This window comes from Blastomyces gilchristii (genome assembly GCF_000003855.2).
Source record: "Blastomyces gilchristii SLH14081 genomic scaffold supercont1.10, whole genome shotgun sequence".
Lineage (NCBI taxonomy): Eukaryota > Fungi > Ascomycota > Eurotiomycetes > Onygenales > Ajellomycetaceae > Blastomyces > Blastomyces gilchristii.
In genome coordinates, this window is record NW_003101673.1 from 1,381,426 (window position 1) to 1,397,751 (window position 16,326).

A 16,326-nucleotide genomic window follows, 5' to 3' on the forward strand; every position below is an offset into this window, starting at 1 on the left:
CTGCTGATCTTGTATAGAAGTGAGGTTCTTATATTCATCAATCAGATCTTTCTATGATATATCTGAATAATGTCATAGAGTGATTGGAAACTGGTTCGGACAGAATGAAATCATCCGCATGGAAGCGATGAGCCGTGTGGAACCGCAACAGGGCCTTGACGCGGCCGGGAGCGTGACATTATATTACTCAGTGAGATCTCAGTGAATATTAATTCAGTTCTCTTAATCTTATTTAGCACTTATTATAAAGACCTCTGCTCAGTTATAAGCATCTCAGAGCTTTGTTATTATATTATCAGCAATATTAAACTGTGAAAGTTTGATATAAACTGTGTGATTTCTAGAAGATCTAACACTTTCATATAATAACTATGTATAAGAAAGAACAGGCTTATATCTGTTAAAACAGTATCTCAGTCATTGATAATAACTTTAGTATTTAAAAGAAGATTATATCAGTTATCTTATAAATAGTTACAGAACTTATAAAGATAATTCTTCACTGTCTAAATTATTCATTCTAATGCATTATCAGTCTCAGAGTGATAAGTAGTTAATAAATGATATATAATCTTACAAACTTAATAGATTCTTATTTAGAAAGTACTTATAAATTAACAGTCTTAATCTGATACTATAGATCTTGATAATTCATGTATCTGATGAAACAGACTCTGTAGAAAGACTTCAGTGCCTTGTTTAATATTAATCTTATTATAAGATTCTAATATAATATCTTTACTTAATTAGTTAATAATAATCAGAATATTCTTATAAGTCTTACTCTTAAAGAGATTAATAGTAAAGTTAATTACTATTATTATTATTATTATTATTCTTTTATTATACTTATATGCAAGCGGAGCTTATGATGAGTTCTTGTATGATGTTAAATACAGATTAAGTATTAATTATACAGAAGAAAATACAGGTGTTAAGATCATGTCAAGATAACAAGAACATAGAAAAATACAAAGAAGTGACAATTAGATACATACAATAATAACTTCTCAGCTCAGAAACATAGAGTGATTCATTGAAGTGATTTGTACACCTCTGTATTTATTAGAAACCTGAGGTGCTTGGGTTCCGGATTTAATGTATTTCCTGCGGGTTTCGAACCCACGCGTCTTGATTTCCCACGCCAAGGCGCTACTGAGTAGCCGCATTAACCATTCGGTCACCGGGGCAGTTGATTACTATATCTTATCAGATTTTATTAGAGATATTGAGTAGTTTCAGCAGATCTTTTCTATAGTTCTTTTATAAGATGATGAAAGAATAATATTACAGTTTCAGACAAAGTATCTGATGCTGTTTAATATCTCAGATTAGTAGAATTCTGTAAGAAATTCCGCTTCTCGCAGATTCTACCTCTATCTCTATTTCTCACGTAATTAATAGAGTTAGCAGCTCTTGACTACATACAACTATATAGACTGAAGTTTATAAATACTATTATACATTTAACTTCTACATTTTATCTTTCTACTGTGAATACTTTTAGTAGTTAACAGTATATATTATATCAAGCTATAAATATCTGAATAATTATCTGTGAGTACTTATTCTTACATTTCAAGCTCTGTCAGTCAGTAATTATCTATTATGACTGAAAGAACTAGAAACTTGTATACTTCAATTCCTGCAAACTCTACTACAGATACTCAGAAGTAGTTATCTAAATTATGAATAATCTCTGTAAAAGAAGTCTCAGAGAACTTATCAATTACTTATAGAATATTATTCTCTATATCTGTGACAGAGAAACTCTCTGAACTCATGAATAAATCAATCTTAGTGAAGAACATTCTTAAGCATCTCTTATAAGATTAAGCTATTTTCTATAAGAAATACTTACTGCTTGTTAACACTCTTAAACTGAGTCTCTAAATATAATCTTCAGAGATATCTATGAATTAAAAAGAAACTTTCTTAAGCTGTGATTACTTAAGATTACTTACTGAATTACAATCTATAAAAGCTTTTATAAGTTTGTATTTGAAATTGACTTACAAGTTCAGCTGTGTAATATGAAAGATAAAGAAGCTGTTATCTATATAATAACAGATCTCTACTATACTGAAGTCAAGAACTGACTAAATTATCTAGAGAATAATTATAAGAGATCTTACTAATCTGTTCTTAAGATCTATTTAAAGAATAAGTTGAGAAACTCTGTGAGTCAGACAGAGAATATCTGAGCTGTAATTATTAATACTAAAAAAAGAGATAAGAAATCTGATAAAGACTACTTACAGTACTTCATGAAAGTATAATATGAATTAAAGTCTGTGAAAACAGAGCTCTGAAACAAGATCTGAATGATGATATTTATAAAGAGACTGAATAAAGATATGTAGAATAAGCTTATTAAGTAAGACTCTAAGCTTTTAACTTTAAAGAAACTGATAATTCTTATTCACTACTTATAAATCACTGTGAGAGTCACAGACTTATAGAGAGTGAATCACTAACTGATTCTGTAAGAATCAGAACAACAGAGAACAGATTTACTAAGAAAAGATAATAAGATATAAAGAGATTGTATCTAACTACTAAGTAGAGAGAGAGAGCTTTATAAGCTTCTGTGAATAGAGTGTATAATAGAGAGATTAAGAAAAAGAGTCTCTGCTTTATCTATTCTAAATTAGAATATCTTCACACAAACTGTTCAGATAAATTAAAATAGAAATTTAAGAAGTCATAGACAGAGTTAGTAACAGTCTTCTTAAAAGTCTTAAAGTTAACATCTGAATCTGTTACTCTTTTAATAAAAATATATACTTATAAGAAGAGACTGCATCACAGTACTACTGCTCTGTCAGTATAAAAAGTATTGATAAACTGAAGATCTCAGATCACTATAGTATCTCTAAAGCTTGCAGAGTGAATAAGCTAAGTGATAGAAACTGAGAATCTACTCTTATAATAAGCAGAGTGTGAGAACTCAGATCTGAGAACTGAGAGACTTATAAGAATTATTTTTGAATTATAAAATCTCTCTGAAATTTGAAGAAGATTTATAACAACTGTGATTATTATAGACATCACAGATGACATATACTTGAGACTTATATAACTTTAAAGACACAATCTGTATATAGCTGTTCATGAGTCAGGTTTATACTTTCAATCAGTGTTAACAGACTTACTTATAAAGATAGAATCAGTTGATACTGTAGAGTTAATTAGAGAAGATAAGCTTATCTATATAAGAACTTTATAAATATCTGAGAACTTTACAGTTATGAAAACTGAGCTTCAGATATTAGAGAAATATCAAGATTTTATAGAGATATTCAGTTCAGTTAAGATAGCTGAGCTTTTATCTCACTGTAAGAAGAATCTGATAATAAATTTAGTAGAAGAGTAGAAACTCTTCTGAGAATTAATTTATAAGCTCTTTTATCATGAGACAGAGATCTTACAGACTTATATAAAGAAGAATCTGAAGAATGACTTTATCTGATCTTTGCAGATCTCTGTAAGAGTCTCTGTGATATTTGTAAAGAAGAAGAATAAAGATCTCAGATTATATATAAACTACTGTAATCTGAACTTCAAGATTATAAAGAGTTATTATTTTCTATCTCTGATTGAGAATGTAATCAACTGTCTTGTGAGAGCTGTCATATTCATATAACTGAATATAATCAATATATATATATAGCTGTGAATACAGTCTGATAATGAATAAAAGACTGTCTTTAAAACTGCACTGAGATTATTTGAATATTTAGTAATATCTTTTAATTTGACTAATATCTCTGCAGTATTTCAGTCTTTCATTAATAAAATACTTTATACATATCTAAATATTATGATAATATATCTGAATAATATAATAATATACTTTACAAAGAAGAAAGAATATACTGAGCATGTATAAACTGTATTAAAGGTCTTAGATGAGACAGAACTATATATTATACTTATAAAATATAACTTCAGTATCTATCAGATTAATTTTCCAGAATATATAATTACTGTAAATGATATTCAGATGAAATCTTTGTGAGTTGAGACTATTCTATTATAGTCAGAGTTAATTAGTATTTATAAGATTCAGATCTTTCTAAGCTTTGTAAATTTCTATAGATGATTTATCTTTATATTTATAAGAATCTCTTTAACTCTTACAGACATACTGAAGAATGAAAATAAGAAGAAGTTATTTTATAAATAAAGAATAAAAAGATTATTAAGAAGAAAGAGCTGTGAGAACTTTCTTATTTCAGAAGCTTATAAAATCTTTATAAGATTGAAACAGATATTTACAGATATAATAATATTATTTCACTTTGATCTCTTACTTTTAATCAGATTAAAGACAGATATCTTTTTCTTTATAATTTCAGAAATAGTCTTATAACTACAGTTAAACAGAAACTGAGTTTTACTAATCTTTTTTTTATAAAAGATGTAATCTGCAGAGATTAACTATAACATTTATAATCAGAAGCTTCTTATAATAGTAAAATTCTTTTATCACTGATATCACTACTTTGAGAGTCTTGTAACAGTGATTACTGTTAAAACTAATTATAACAGCTTATAACAGTTTACTTTAATAAAGAAACTCTCACAGTGACAGATCTACTGAGCTCAGAGACTGAGTAAGTTCTGATTCAAGATAGAGCATATTAAGAGAACTAAGAACTCAGTGAATAAACTCTCTTACAGATCTGACTATATCAAGAAGATCAGAGTGACAGATATAAAGAGACTAGAGAAGATAGAAAAGCTTTACAGAATACTCAGACTGAGTGTTATAAAGAGATTGACTAAAGAGTCTCTTAATTCTCTATAAGAGAAGAAAAGAGAGAGAGAGAATAAATCTGTATAACTACTCTCTAAAATACTAAGAGTTAACACTCTGAGAATCTCTGTGAGAATTCTTGAAGAGAGTATCTATAATCTGAAGAGTTTGTAGATTTTAAAAAGTGCTGTGAAAGATCTGATATAAGAGAAAATAAAGTATAAGTCTTTATAAGATCTTCTGTTCAGATTATCTGAACTGTAACTAAAGAATGAATATACTCAGTATATTTAAAAACTGCTCACAGTAGAGGTCAACTCTGTAGAAATAAAGAATTAAAGAGACTTAAATAATCTCTTATAAAGAGAGAGTTAGATTTATATATCTATTATTATTATTATTATTATTCTTCAATTATAGATGTATACAGTCAGAGACTATAACATCTATCTGAGAACTTTTAGTTCTCAGAGTTTTTCCTATATCTGTAAAGTTAACTATTATATATTCATCAATTTCAGATATGCAAAATCAGAAAATTTCAGCCCAGAATACAAAAACTGTTTACAAATTGCAGTGCTTTAACATCATCTCATACTTTGAAACCATTTGACAATATCATGACAAAGGAAAAGAGAACACAGTCTTAAAGATAGACACATTAAATAGATAGATAGAAAGAAATTGAAAGGAAAAGATAAAATAAAGAAAGACTGTAACAAAACAAATTATTAAAAGATAGTATATAGCTGTTTTAACAGACTATATCTGGTTGATTTCCTCCTCTTCATATTCAGATAATTCTGAATTTAGCCATTTTCTTGTAGCTGCTTGAGTTTCTGATAGAATGTCTATTAAGTATTTAATTCCTGTCTCAGTTGAGAATAAGAATCTCATATTTAATTGATTTAAATCATACTTCTCTTTCAATCTGGCTCTGAGACTATTGTATAATGCACAGTGCATTACAATATGCTCAGGATTCTCATTTGTATTGCAGAATGAGCATTCTATTGAGTCAAATCTATCATCAAATCTTTGTATATAAGATTTGAAATAGTCATGTTCTAGTTTCAGCTGTATTATAGATGAGAATATTTTCTTTTTACATTTAATTGAACAAGATTTCCACTTGGGTTTTGTTTCAAATCTTGAATAATGTATACTCTTCTTTTGTTTCTGTCAGCTTTCATTTCACTTGTCTAAACAAGATTCTTTTATTTTTCTCTTTATAAAAGACCAGGACACAATTTTTTGAATAGATCTGCTTAATTCTGCATCCTTTTTTACAGCTGAATCAGCCAATTCATTGTCATGAATATTCATATAAGCAGGAACTCAGTGCAGATGAATTATCAGCTTTAATGTTCTTCTCTTTTGAATTTTCAAAATAGAGTTTAAGATCAGTTCAAGATTCATTTGATCATTATGAATCTGACTATTTCTAAGTCTTTTTAAAGCAGCTTGACTATCAGAGAATATTCATGCCTCTTTCAAACAATTTTCTCTTTGATGAGATTTTATTTCAATGAGTTTGAAAGCTTTCACTATTGCAAATAGTTCAGCATCAAAGACTTCATATTCAGAGCCTAGATTCCAGAAATCTGAGATAAAATTAATATTATCTTCAGTATAAGCAATGCCTGCACCTAATCTATTCAAGTTCTCATTTTTTGAGCCATCTGAATAAATCAGAATAGAGTCTTTTATATTGATTATAGAAATTCTCTTCAAATGCTGTTCATATTCTTTCTCTTTTAATAGTTCACTTGTTTATAAGTCTATAAGAGATTCAAGCTTTTCTCTTCAGAGAGATAACTTCTCATGATCAACTTTTTCAACATTTAAAGAAGAAAATTGATTTTTAATCAGAGAGCATAGTCTGTACAGTTGAGAAGGCATTTTCTTTGAAGAATTATTTTCATTTCAATTAAGAAATCTATTTCAATCCAGTTCATTTTCAGAGTTAATTGATGAAAATGAAGAAGAGACTCTTTCTCTGATTATATAATTTGAGCTCATCTTTACAACTCTCAGAGCATAGTTCATACAGGCCTTTTCAAATCTAATAGCAGGAGGAGAAATTGAAGCTTCAATTTCCATTGCTTTAATAGAAGATGATTTGAATGCTTTCAGAATTCTTCTCAAGGCTCTGTTTTGCAGACTTTGAAAGAGTTCAGTGAAATTCCCTTAATTATTTCATTAAACTTAAACTTCATAATCAGCTACTGATGTAATACAGGCTATATATAACTGTCTCATAGCCTGGAAGGATAGACCTCTCTCTGTATTTGATAGTCTGATTATGTTGTTCAATAGTCTTTCCTGCCTTGGCAGTTCTTTGTTGAATGTGATATTTAAAATTCAACTTGAAGTTTAACCATACTTCTAATCATTTGACATTTACACTGGGTTTAATCTCTCTATTTAAAAGAGTTAGAGATAGTTCTTTCTCATTGAATCTTGGAAAGAAGTGAATTAACTCAGTTTTATTTATATCAAATTGAATTTAATTGATATCTACTCTAACAAAGATTTTCTTTACAGCTTCTTCAATTACTTTCAAATTCTCTTTGATAGTTTTTAAGCTGTAGACTAGACCAATATCATTCATATAACTCAGAGATCACACTATTCTCATATTTCTATTTTTAAATAGATATACAGTGTATATTACAAATAAAATGAGTGAGATTGAAGATCTCTGTGATACTTCTATTTTTATCTCAGTCTTGTCTTATTTCATTCCATCAAAGAAGAGTTGTATACTTCTTTTAGACATAAAACAGTTAACTCATTTTATTAGAGAAAGTGGCAGTTTTAATATCTTCAATGTCTGAATTAACTTTGACTTTGAAACATAATCAAATGCTTCTTTTATATCAATAAAAACTGCAGTTGAGACCAGACTCTCATACTTTGCTATTTGAATATCATGAACAACTGAGAGAACAGTGTCAATTGCAGAACACTGTTTTCTATCTCTCATTTATTCACTGAATAAAAGAGAATCATCTATAGAGCTTATAAAAGATAGTTGAGTAGCTATTATCTTTTCTAAAACCTTTCCTAGGCAGTTCAATAGAGATATTACTCTATATGACTTAGAAATTAAAGTTTTTCTATTAGGTTTTGCAAGAATCACTTCAGTGACTTCTCTCCAGCATTCAGAATGATATTCATTTTTCAAGAGATTGAAAAAGAGCTCAAAATATTCATTCTTTAAGTAGGAATATGTATTCTGAATAATTAAGTGATTAATTGAATCAGGATCTGCAGCAGTTTTAACAGAACTTGAGAAGATAGCTGACTCTAATTCATCTTGTGTAAGATCAGGCCATTCTCAGTCATTTTCATCAATATAGTTGAGAAGTGATATATTCTCTTCCTCTGAATCTGAATCTGAATCTGATGAGTTCTGAAAGAGAATTCTCATGAAAGCTTGACATTTTTTCTCAAAAGAGTTTGCTGTATATGATTCATTCTGAAACTCATATTCTAAGGCTGGAAGTTTTGCTACACTTCTTGTTTTAGTATAGTTAAAAGCTTTAAAAACTTTCTTTTCTTGTGCTTCTTCAAGAAATTTATTCCAGCAGTCTGTTTTAGCTCTTTTAATATCTGAAAAATATTCATTTCTGACAGCTTTGAACTCTTTATCAGATATTACATCATTCTTTCAATCTCTTCTAGCAGTAGCTAATTCTTTTCTTTTAGATAAGATATTCTCATTTCATCAAGGTTTTGAATACTCAGAAGATTTTCTCTTTGAAATATTATCTCTAACACTTATTAGAATAATAGATGTAATAAGCTTCACTCTATTCTCAAGTATTTCATTTGAGATATCTTGACCAGAATTCCAATATAGCTCATTCTGTCTTTCAGATTTTAATAGTTTTATGCTTTCTTCAACTGCTTTTCAATCAGCTTTTTCAAAGTTATACTGATTAGAGAGAAGAGGATTTTCACTCATTTGTTTTTCACTCAGTTCAATATTAAATTGAATAATCTCATGACCTGATTCTGATGTCTCATTTGAATCAATAAATCAGTTTACAAGTCTTCTTTTCATTAGATTTTGTGATATGAAGGTTAGATCTATAATAGACTTCTGTTTCATATCTTTTCTAAAGAATGTTTGTTGATCAGACTTATTAACCAAATCTATTGAATGCTTAAAGATTCATTCAATCAGATTATCAGCTCTCACTACTCTCTTGTATTCTGAATTTCATCAGAGATGATGTGCATTGAAGTCTTCTGCAATTATAGAGTTTCTTGATGAAGTTGTGTTCAGAAATTCTCTATTAATTGTTCAGATATTGTTATATTTCTTCAATGACTTTTCATTATAGATATTTATAAGCTGTATAGTATCAAACTCATTTTCTTTATCTATAATATCACTCACCAGAATATCAGAGTCAGACATGATATCAAATCTTAGATTAAATTAATATCTTGATCTCTTTCTTCCATAGATCACTACTCTTGACTTTATCTCAGACTTTTGAGATAAAAAGCAGTAGTAGCTTGAATGAGAAATGACATATTTTTACTCAGCATTAAAATTCAGCTTCTGAAGCAGTATAAAATCAACTTTTTATTCAAATGCAATTTGAAGATAAGAATAAATGCAATTTGAGTTTCTATCTACATTATTTTGAATAAATGTGATTTTTGAAGAGTTTTTACACTTTTTTTGTTGTTTTTATTGTATATTCATACTAAAAGAGAGTAGAGTAGAATCTAATCACTATCATCAGATAGTAGATTATAACTGTTCTGAAAAGTAGAAATCTCAACTGCTTGCATTATATCTAGTTTATCATCAGAGTCATTTCTCAATTCTCTAATCTTAACAGAAGTTTGAGGATTCAAATTCTGTTTACATTTAGCTGAAGAATTGAAGTTTGAAGACTTAGATAGTTGAGAGTTTCTTCTTTTTGAGCTTGCAGTTGTGAGTTTACTGGCTTGACTATTCTCTTCAGTTCTAGGTTTACTCTGAGCTTCATCTTTTCTCCAGTTCTTTTGAGTTCTTGAAGCAAACATACATTCTTTTGAGCTAGATGCATGTTTTTCTTTGCAATTAGAGCATTTAAGCAGAGTGTGTTGACATATTTCATCTCTTTTTGAGCATGTTTCACATTTATGCTCACTAGTTTTATGATCTCTGACACAGAATGCACATTTTGAGTCTCTGAAATAGAAGATTGCAAAGTGTCCATATCTTTGACAGTTTGAACACTGTGTTTGAGCTTTGAGATTCATTCTTGAGTCTTTGTATTCATGAACTCTCATTTTCAAACCTGCTACTCTTACTTCAGAGATCTTTGACTGTTCTATTATCTTTATATATACTAGAACAGAGGCATTTCTTCTGCTTTGTCTGAACTCAATTGAATTTAGTCATACAGACTCCTTTCTCAGTTGAATAGAGTTGTATTCTTCTAATTCATTTTTGAGAAGTAGCATTTCTTCTTCACAGTTAAAAATTTCAACTGGAATATCATGAAGAATGAATTTATCTCACTTTTCATCTCTCTCAGATAGAATTATTGTGTTTAACAAAGATTCTACTGCTGATTTTCAGAGATTCTCATTCTGAATAAGAAATTCAGCACTGAATTCAGGCATTGTAGTCAGAATGATGAAGTTTTCAAAGAAGAATGACTCAATTGAAGCTATAACTGGTTTTTGAACTTCAATATCAGTTATTAACTGAGAAAAGAACTGCTGATTGATTTCATTTCTAATTCTGAAAATGAGGTTTGAGTTTAGCTTATTTCTCTGCAATATGTCCTGATTTGAGACTTTGAGAATAAGTCTTCTATTTCTGAAGATTTGAAGATTTTTCTCTTTTTGCATTTTTTTCTCCACTCTTCTATCACTAGAAGTATGAGCAGTATTCTTCTCAGTTTTCTCAGAATTTTGAGCAGGTTTTGAGATAGCAGATTTAGAGATAGCAGGTTTAGAGGCAGCAGATTCAGCTGCTTGAGCATATGTTTTCTTCTGATTTAAAGAAGAAGAAGAAGAAGAAGTAGAAAAGAAAGAAGAGCAAACTGAAGAGTCAGTGATTGTATTAGGAATTTTCAAAGTTTTTTGAACTGTGTTTGAAATTCCAAGTTTGAACTTGATCACTTTCTGTAGTTGTCTAGCCTGAGTATGAAGAATTAACAGAACTTCTTTATTCATCTCACTCAGACACTGCTTTCCAAGAATTTTACTTGCTTTTTCAAGTTCCTGTATTTCAAGAACTTGTTGTTTCTCTATTTCTTCTTTCTTTCTTCTCTTCAGAATTTCAATCTCAGGAATAGCATTTGAGAAAGCATCTTTTTCCACATCAACTGAGTGCACTTTTGAACTCATTGTTCTTACTCAATGAAAAGTTGGTCAGACTAATTCAATTGAGATATTTATTAAACTCTTTTGAATTGAAAAGTTGATCAGACTGTTTCAATTAAGAGGTTTCTAAGTCTGTTTTCAATTGAAAAGTTGATCAGACTATTTCAAAAGAAGAATAGCAGACTTTTGTGTATAAAACACCTGATTTTTTTCACACTAGTTCAGTAACTAGGTTAGATTTTTGAAGAGAATCTAATAAACTAAAATTGATTTTTAAGATAAATCAATAAAATCTTTACAATCTCTTTCTTGGGATACAGTGAGGAAAAGTATGATATCAATTGATAGTAAATCAGATGATATGACAGTTTTTGAGAGAAAAACTGACAAAAAATAAATCAATTTTTTGCAGAGAAATTGATTAAAACTATTCAATTTTATTCTAAATTATTCAATTCTTCTCACACAACAAGTGTGCAACTCAAATCAGTTAATAAAGAGTGTAAAAAAGAATTAAGTATTAATGAAAGCTCTTCAGTTACTGAAAAAGTAATTCTTACTTAAAAGAATATGAAATTATGACAGAAAACAACTCTGTTTTTAATTCTTTGTAAGAATATTGTGTAAAACTCAGAGAAAAACACCTTACTTTTTCAAGAGAAGTAAAAAACTATTTCTAAGATCTTTTTTTTTTGCATTAACTGCTGCAGAAGAATGAGATAGAAACTACTAAGATATACACTACTGTATACTCTCTATCAAGACTTTCCCTCTTCAGAGTCTTGATATTATAGAGAATATAAGTCTGTTTCTATATGATAATGTAAATATTGCCAGCGGGATGTAGAGGAACTGGTTATTTATATCTCAAAATAGAAGACTTTGTCAATGATTATATCAATATAGAGTTAATTCTCAAATTCAATAGAAATCTAGTATTGCTGTTCTCAATTCCTTGCAGAATCTATTGAATATTGAGGTATTAAAACTAGATTTAATATATCTCACTGTGCAGGGATCAAAGGCTCAGTCAGACCTTGGGGTATACTGATTTTATAGTTGTTGGTGTGCTGTTGACTCGTTGTCCGTTGATTATGTGCTTGATATTATCGCCGAGGTATCTTTTTGTATTTTTCTGCCGGGGATGGGCCAGATTGGGAAGGGCGGTACGAGGGTGGGACTTGGCGTTGGTGTTTTGGAACATCAAAGATGGACAGGGTTTTCGCGGAGGTCGCTCCTCAGATATCTCCACAACTACAGATCGGGGATCTTCCAAAATCGAGAAGATTGGTGCATACGGCTAGGTCTCTTCACCTTACAATTTGTATGGCAATTTGGCCCGGGGTTGTGGTGTGGTAGGGGAGAATGGGGGATAATCCCACGCAGGAGTTCCGAACGACGTCTGGTTCATGTTTGGCTGGATAACTCCACCACCACACGGGGTATGCGGTCGGCGATGGGGTCAAAATGCTCGTATGATCGAGGGCTTTTCGATGGATCTATCGGCGGGTTCTTATTCGAAAAATCGAGCGAGTTCGTGGTGGAGCGGTTGAGATACATTGATATTTGAGTGTATAACTGTTTTAACAGACTATATCTGATTGATTTTCTTCTCTTCATATTCAGATAATTCTGAATTTAGTCATTTTCTTGTAGCTGCTTGAGTTTCTGATAGAATGTCTATTAAGTATTTAATTCCTGTCTCAGTTGAGAATAAGAATCTCATATTTAATTGATTTAGATCATACTTCTCTTGCAATCTGACTCTGAGACTATTGTATAATGCACAGTGTATTACAATATGCTCAGAATTCTCATTTGTATTGCAGAATGAGCATTCTATTGAGTCAAATCTATCATCAAATCTTTGTATATAAGATTTGAAATAGCCATGTTCTAGTTTCAGCTGTATTATAGATGAGAATATTTTCTTTTTACATTTAATTAAACAAGATTTCCACTTGGGTTTTATTTCAAATCTTGAATAATGTATACTCTTCTTTTGTTTCTGCCAGCTTTCATTTCACTTGTCTAAACAAGATTCTTTTATTTTTCTCTTTATAAAAGATCAGAATATAATTTTTTGAATAGATCTGCTTAATTCTGCACTCTTTTTTGCAGCTGAATCAGTCAATTCATTGCCATGAATATTCATATGAGCAGGAACTCAGTGCAGATGAATTATCAGCTTTAATGTTCTTCTCTTTTGAATTTTCAAAACAGAGTTTAAGATCAGTTCAAGATTCATTTGATTATTATAAATCTGACTATTTCTAAGTCTTTTTAAAGCAGCTTGACTATCAGAGACTATTCATGTCTCTTTCAAACTATTTCCTCTTTTATAAGATTTCATTTCTATGAGTTTGAAAGCTTTCACTATTGTAAATAGTTCAGCATCAAAAACTTCAGATTCACAGCCTAGATTTCAGAAATCTGAGATAAAATTGATATTATCTTCAGTATAAGCAATGTCTGCGCCTAATCTATTCAGGTTCTCATTTTTTGAGCCATCTGAATAAATCAGAATAGAGTCTTTTATATTAATTGTAGAAATTCTCTTCAAATGCTGTTCATATTCTTTCTCTTTTGATAGTTCACTTATTTATAAGTCTATAAGAGATTCAAGCTTTTCTCTTCAGAGAGATTTATATATCTATGAATAAGTTTCTAGAAGTAGAACTTATTAAAAGATATTATAACTCTTCTCTAGCAGATTATTTTATAGACACTAAAACTTATAAGTTATTTATAAGAAAATACTTCTGACTGAAAATGTAAGAACTTGTGAAGAAGATAGTGAATTCTTATACTATTTATCAGAGTTTGCAGATAGTATAATTCAGATTATATAAAGAACTTACTTCTCTACTTATTCTGTAGAAATCTTGAGAATAGCTAGAAATAAACACTCTCATGAGTCTCTCTGAAAGTAAGAATATATATGATACCTGCTTTGACAGTGTGCTAATAATAGTAGATTACTTTATTAAGATAATACACTTTATACTCATCTGTAAGAACTTAAAGTCAAAGAATTTAACTTATATCTTTACTTATAATATAATCTGATTGCATGAATTATCTGTAAATATTATCTTAGATAGACAATTAATCTTTACAGAGAAGTTCTGATCTGATCTGATAACTATATTAAACATCTTATAAGATCTAAGCACAGCTTTTCATTAACAGACAGATAATTAGATAAAATATCTAATAAGTATATTAAAACAGTATCTGTGATACTTTGTTAATTATAATCAGAATGATTGAGTGTATTAATTATCACTTATAAAGTTTATGTATAATAACTCAAAGTATGTCAGTATAGATAAAACTCTCTTTGAGATACTTACTGAGACTTATCTACAGATAATCTTGATAAATCTGTGAGAGTATACTATAGAGTGTGATAATGTCTGTGAACAGACTGAGAAAATTCAGAATATTCAGAAGAAAGCCTGCAAATTCTTAAAAAAGACTCAAGAGTATTAGAAGAGATACTATAACTTCAAGTATATTATAAAGAGTTTTAAGAAAGATGATAGAGTCTAACTAAGTCTAGAAAATATTATTATACAGAGATCTAGTAAGAAGCTGAATCTCTTATAAATAGAGTCTTATAAAATTATGAAGAAAGTTAGTTTATAGTTCTACAGATTAATACTATTATTTCACTTTCTCAGTTATACTAAAGTATTCAGCTCAGAAATAATTAAGATGTAGAGAGAAAGCTTATCTATTCAGATTAACTTCTGTTATAAATTTATAATATTTGCATTATCTTGATTATCTGAGTTTTACAGATATCTGAGAACTCATCTCTCATTAATAATGAGATTGTGAAAATGCACTGTAATGTGAGAATTATTGATAGAGAATCTAGACATATTTGCATATATCTGATCAGAGATTGTGTAAGTAGAAGAGAGATAATCATAGATCTGTAAAACTGTAAAAGACACTGACAGTACTGAGAGCTTTGCAGAAACTATTAGCTAGAATCTGTAAGAAATTACTTACAGAAAGACTTACAGTAAAGAGTGAAACTGTGCTACTTAAAGTCAGAGACTGATCTGAAGAAGATATGAAGTTAACTACTGATCTGAAGATTAAATGCAGTAACAGAGCTGAGAGAGATAAAGATACTATTATAAGTAATAATACTTCTACTTTATTAACTGATAAAAAGTGATCAGAGAAGTTGCAGAGACACTTATAAGAAGCTCAGCAGTAATCAGATATTATTTATAAAGATATTAAAATTAGAACAATTTTTTATTCTTGAGAAGTTCTTGAATTAATATATAAATATTATCAGAAACACTCTCTCTCTGTCATCTGAGTGAAAACACTTCATGAATGAATGAGAATACTCGTTCTAGTAACTGAATGATTAATGCGGCCACCTGGTAGCATCTTGACGTGGGAAATCAAGGCGTGTGAGTTCGAAACTCACAGAGAATACATTAAATTCAGAACTTAAGCATCTCAGATTTCTAATAAATACAGAGGTGTACAAATCACTTCAATGAATCACTCTATGTTTCTGAGCTGAGAAGTTATTATTGCATGTATCTAATTATCACTTCTTTGTATTTTTCTATGTTCTTATTATCTTGATGTGATCTCAACACCTGTATTTCCTTCTGTATAATCAACACTTGACCTGTATTTAACATCATGCAAGAACTCATCATAAGCTTCACTTGCATATAAGTATAATGAAACAATAATAATAATAATAATAAGAATGAGAATACTTACAGTTTATAAAAATAAGAGCTGTTACAGAAAAAGAGAAAAGAAGATAAGATTCTATAGATAGATCTGAGATATTTATACTACTCTAGAGAGATTTATTTACACTATAAGTAATTCTATGAAACAGTCAGATCACTCTAGTAAATAAAGAATGATTATAAATTGCAGATCTAAATCTTTCTATATAACTATAAAGAGTGATTGCAGACTGTGAATATCTTGATTCTACAATTCTACAGAGTTAATGAAAGAATGAAAAATTCCTCACAATTTTATAGTATTAAAGAATGATGATTTGTGAGAATGAGTGAAAGATCAGCTTGCAAATACTTCTCTTTAATAAGAATAATCTCATAGAAAGTGATTTATCCGTGAGATGAATCTGTGTGATGATCATACAAAAATCTCACAGAAAAATGATTGAAGATCAACTAGAACTCTTCAGATTAAAAGAT

The 16,326-nt window shown here is 29.3% G+C and overlaps 1 protein-coding gene across 1 annotated transcript; it reads left to right on the plus strand.

Moving 5' to 3' along the window:
* Positions 1–11,685: 11,685 nt before the first annotated feature.
* On the plus strand, positions 11,686–12,677 carry BDBG_17230 (uncharacterized protein; the record flags this gene model as incomplete). The annotated part of the gene is made up of 2 exons (XM_031725001.1): positions 11,686–11,717; positions 12,167–12,677. 2 exons carry the CDS (start codon positions 11,686–11,688, stop codon positions 12,675–12,677), a joined length of 543 nt encoding a protein of 180 aa, XP_031578849.1.
* Positions 12,678–16,326: the final 3,649 nt, after the last annotated feature.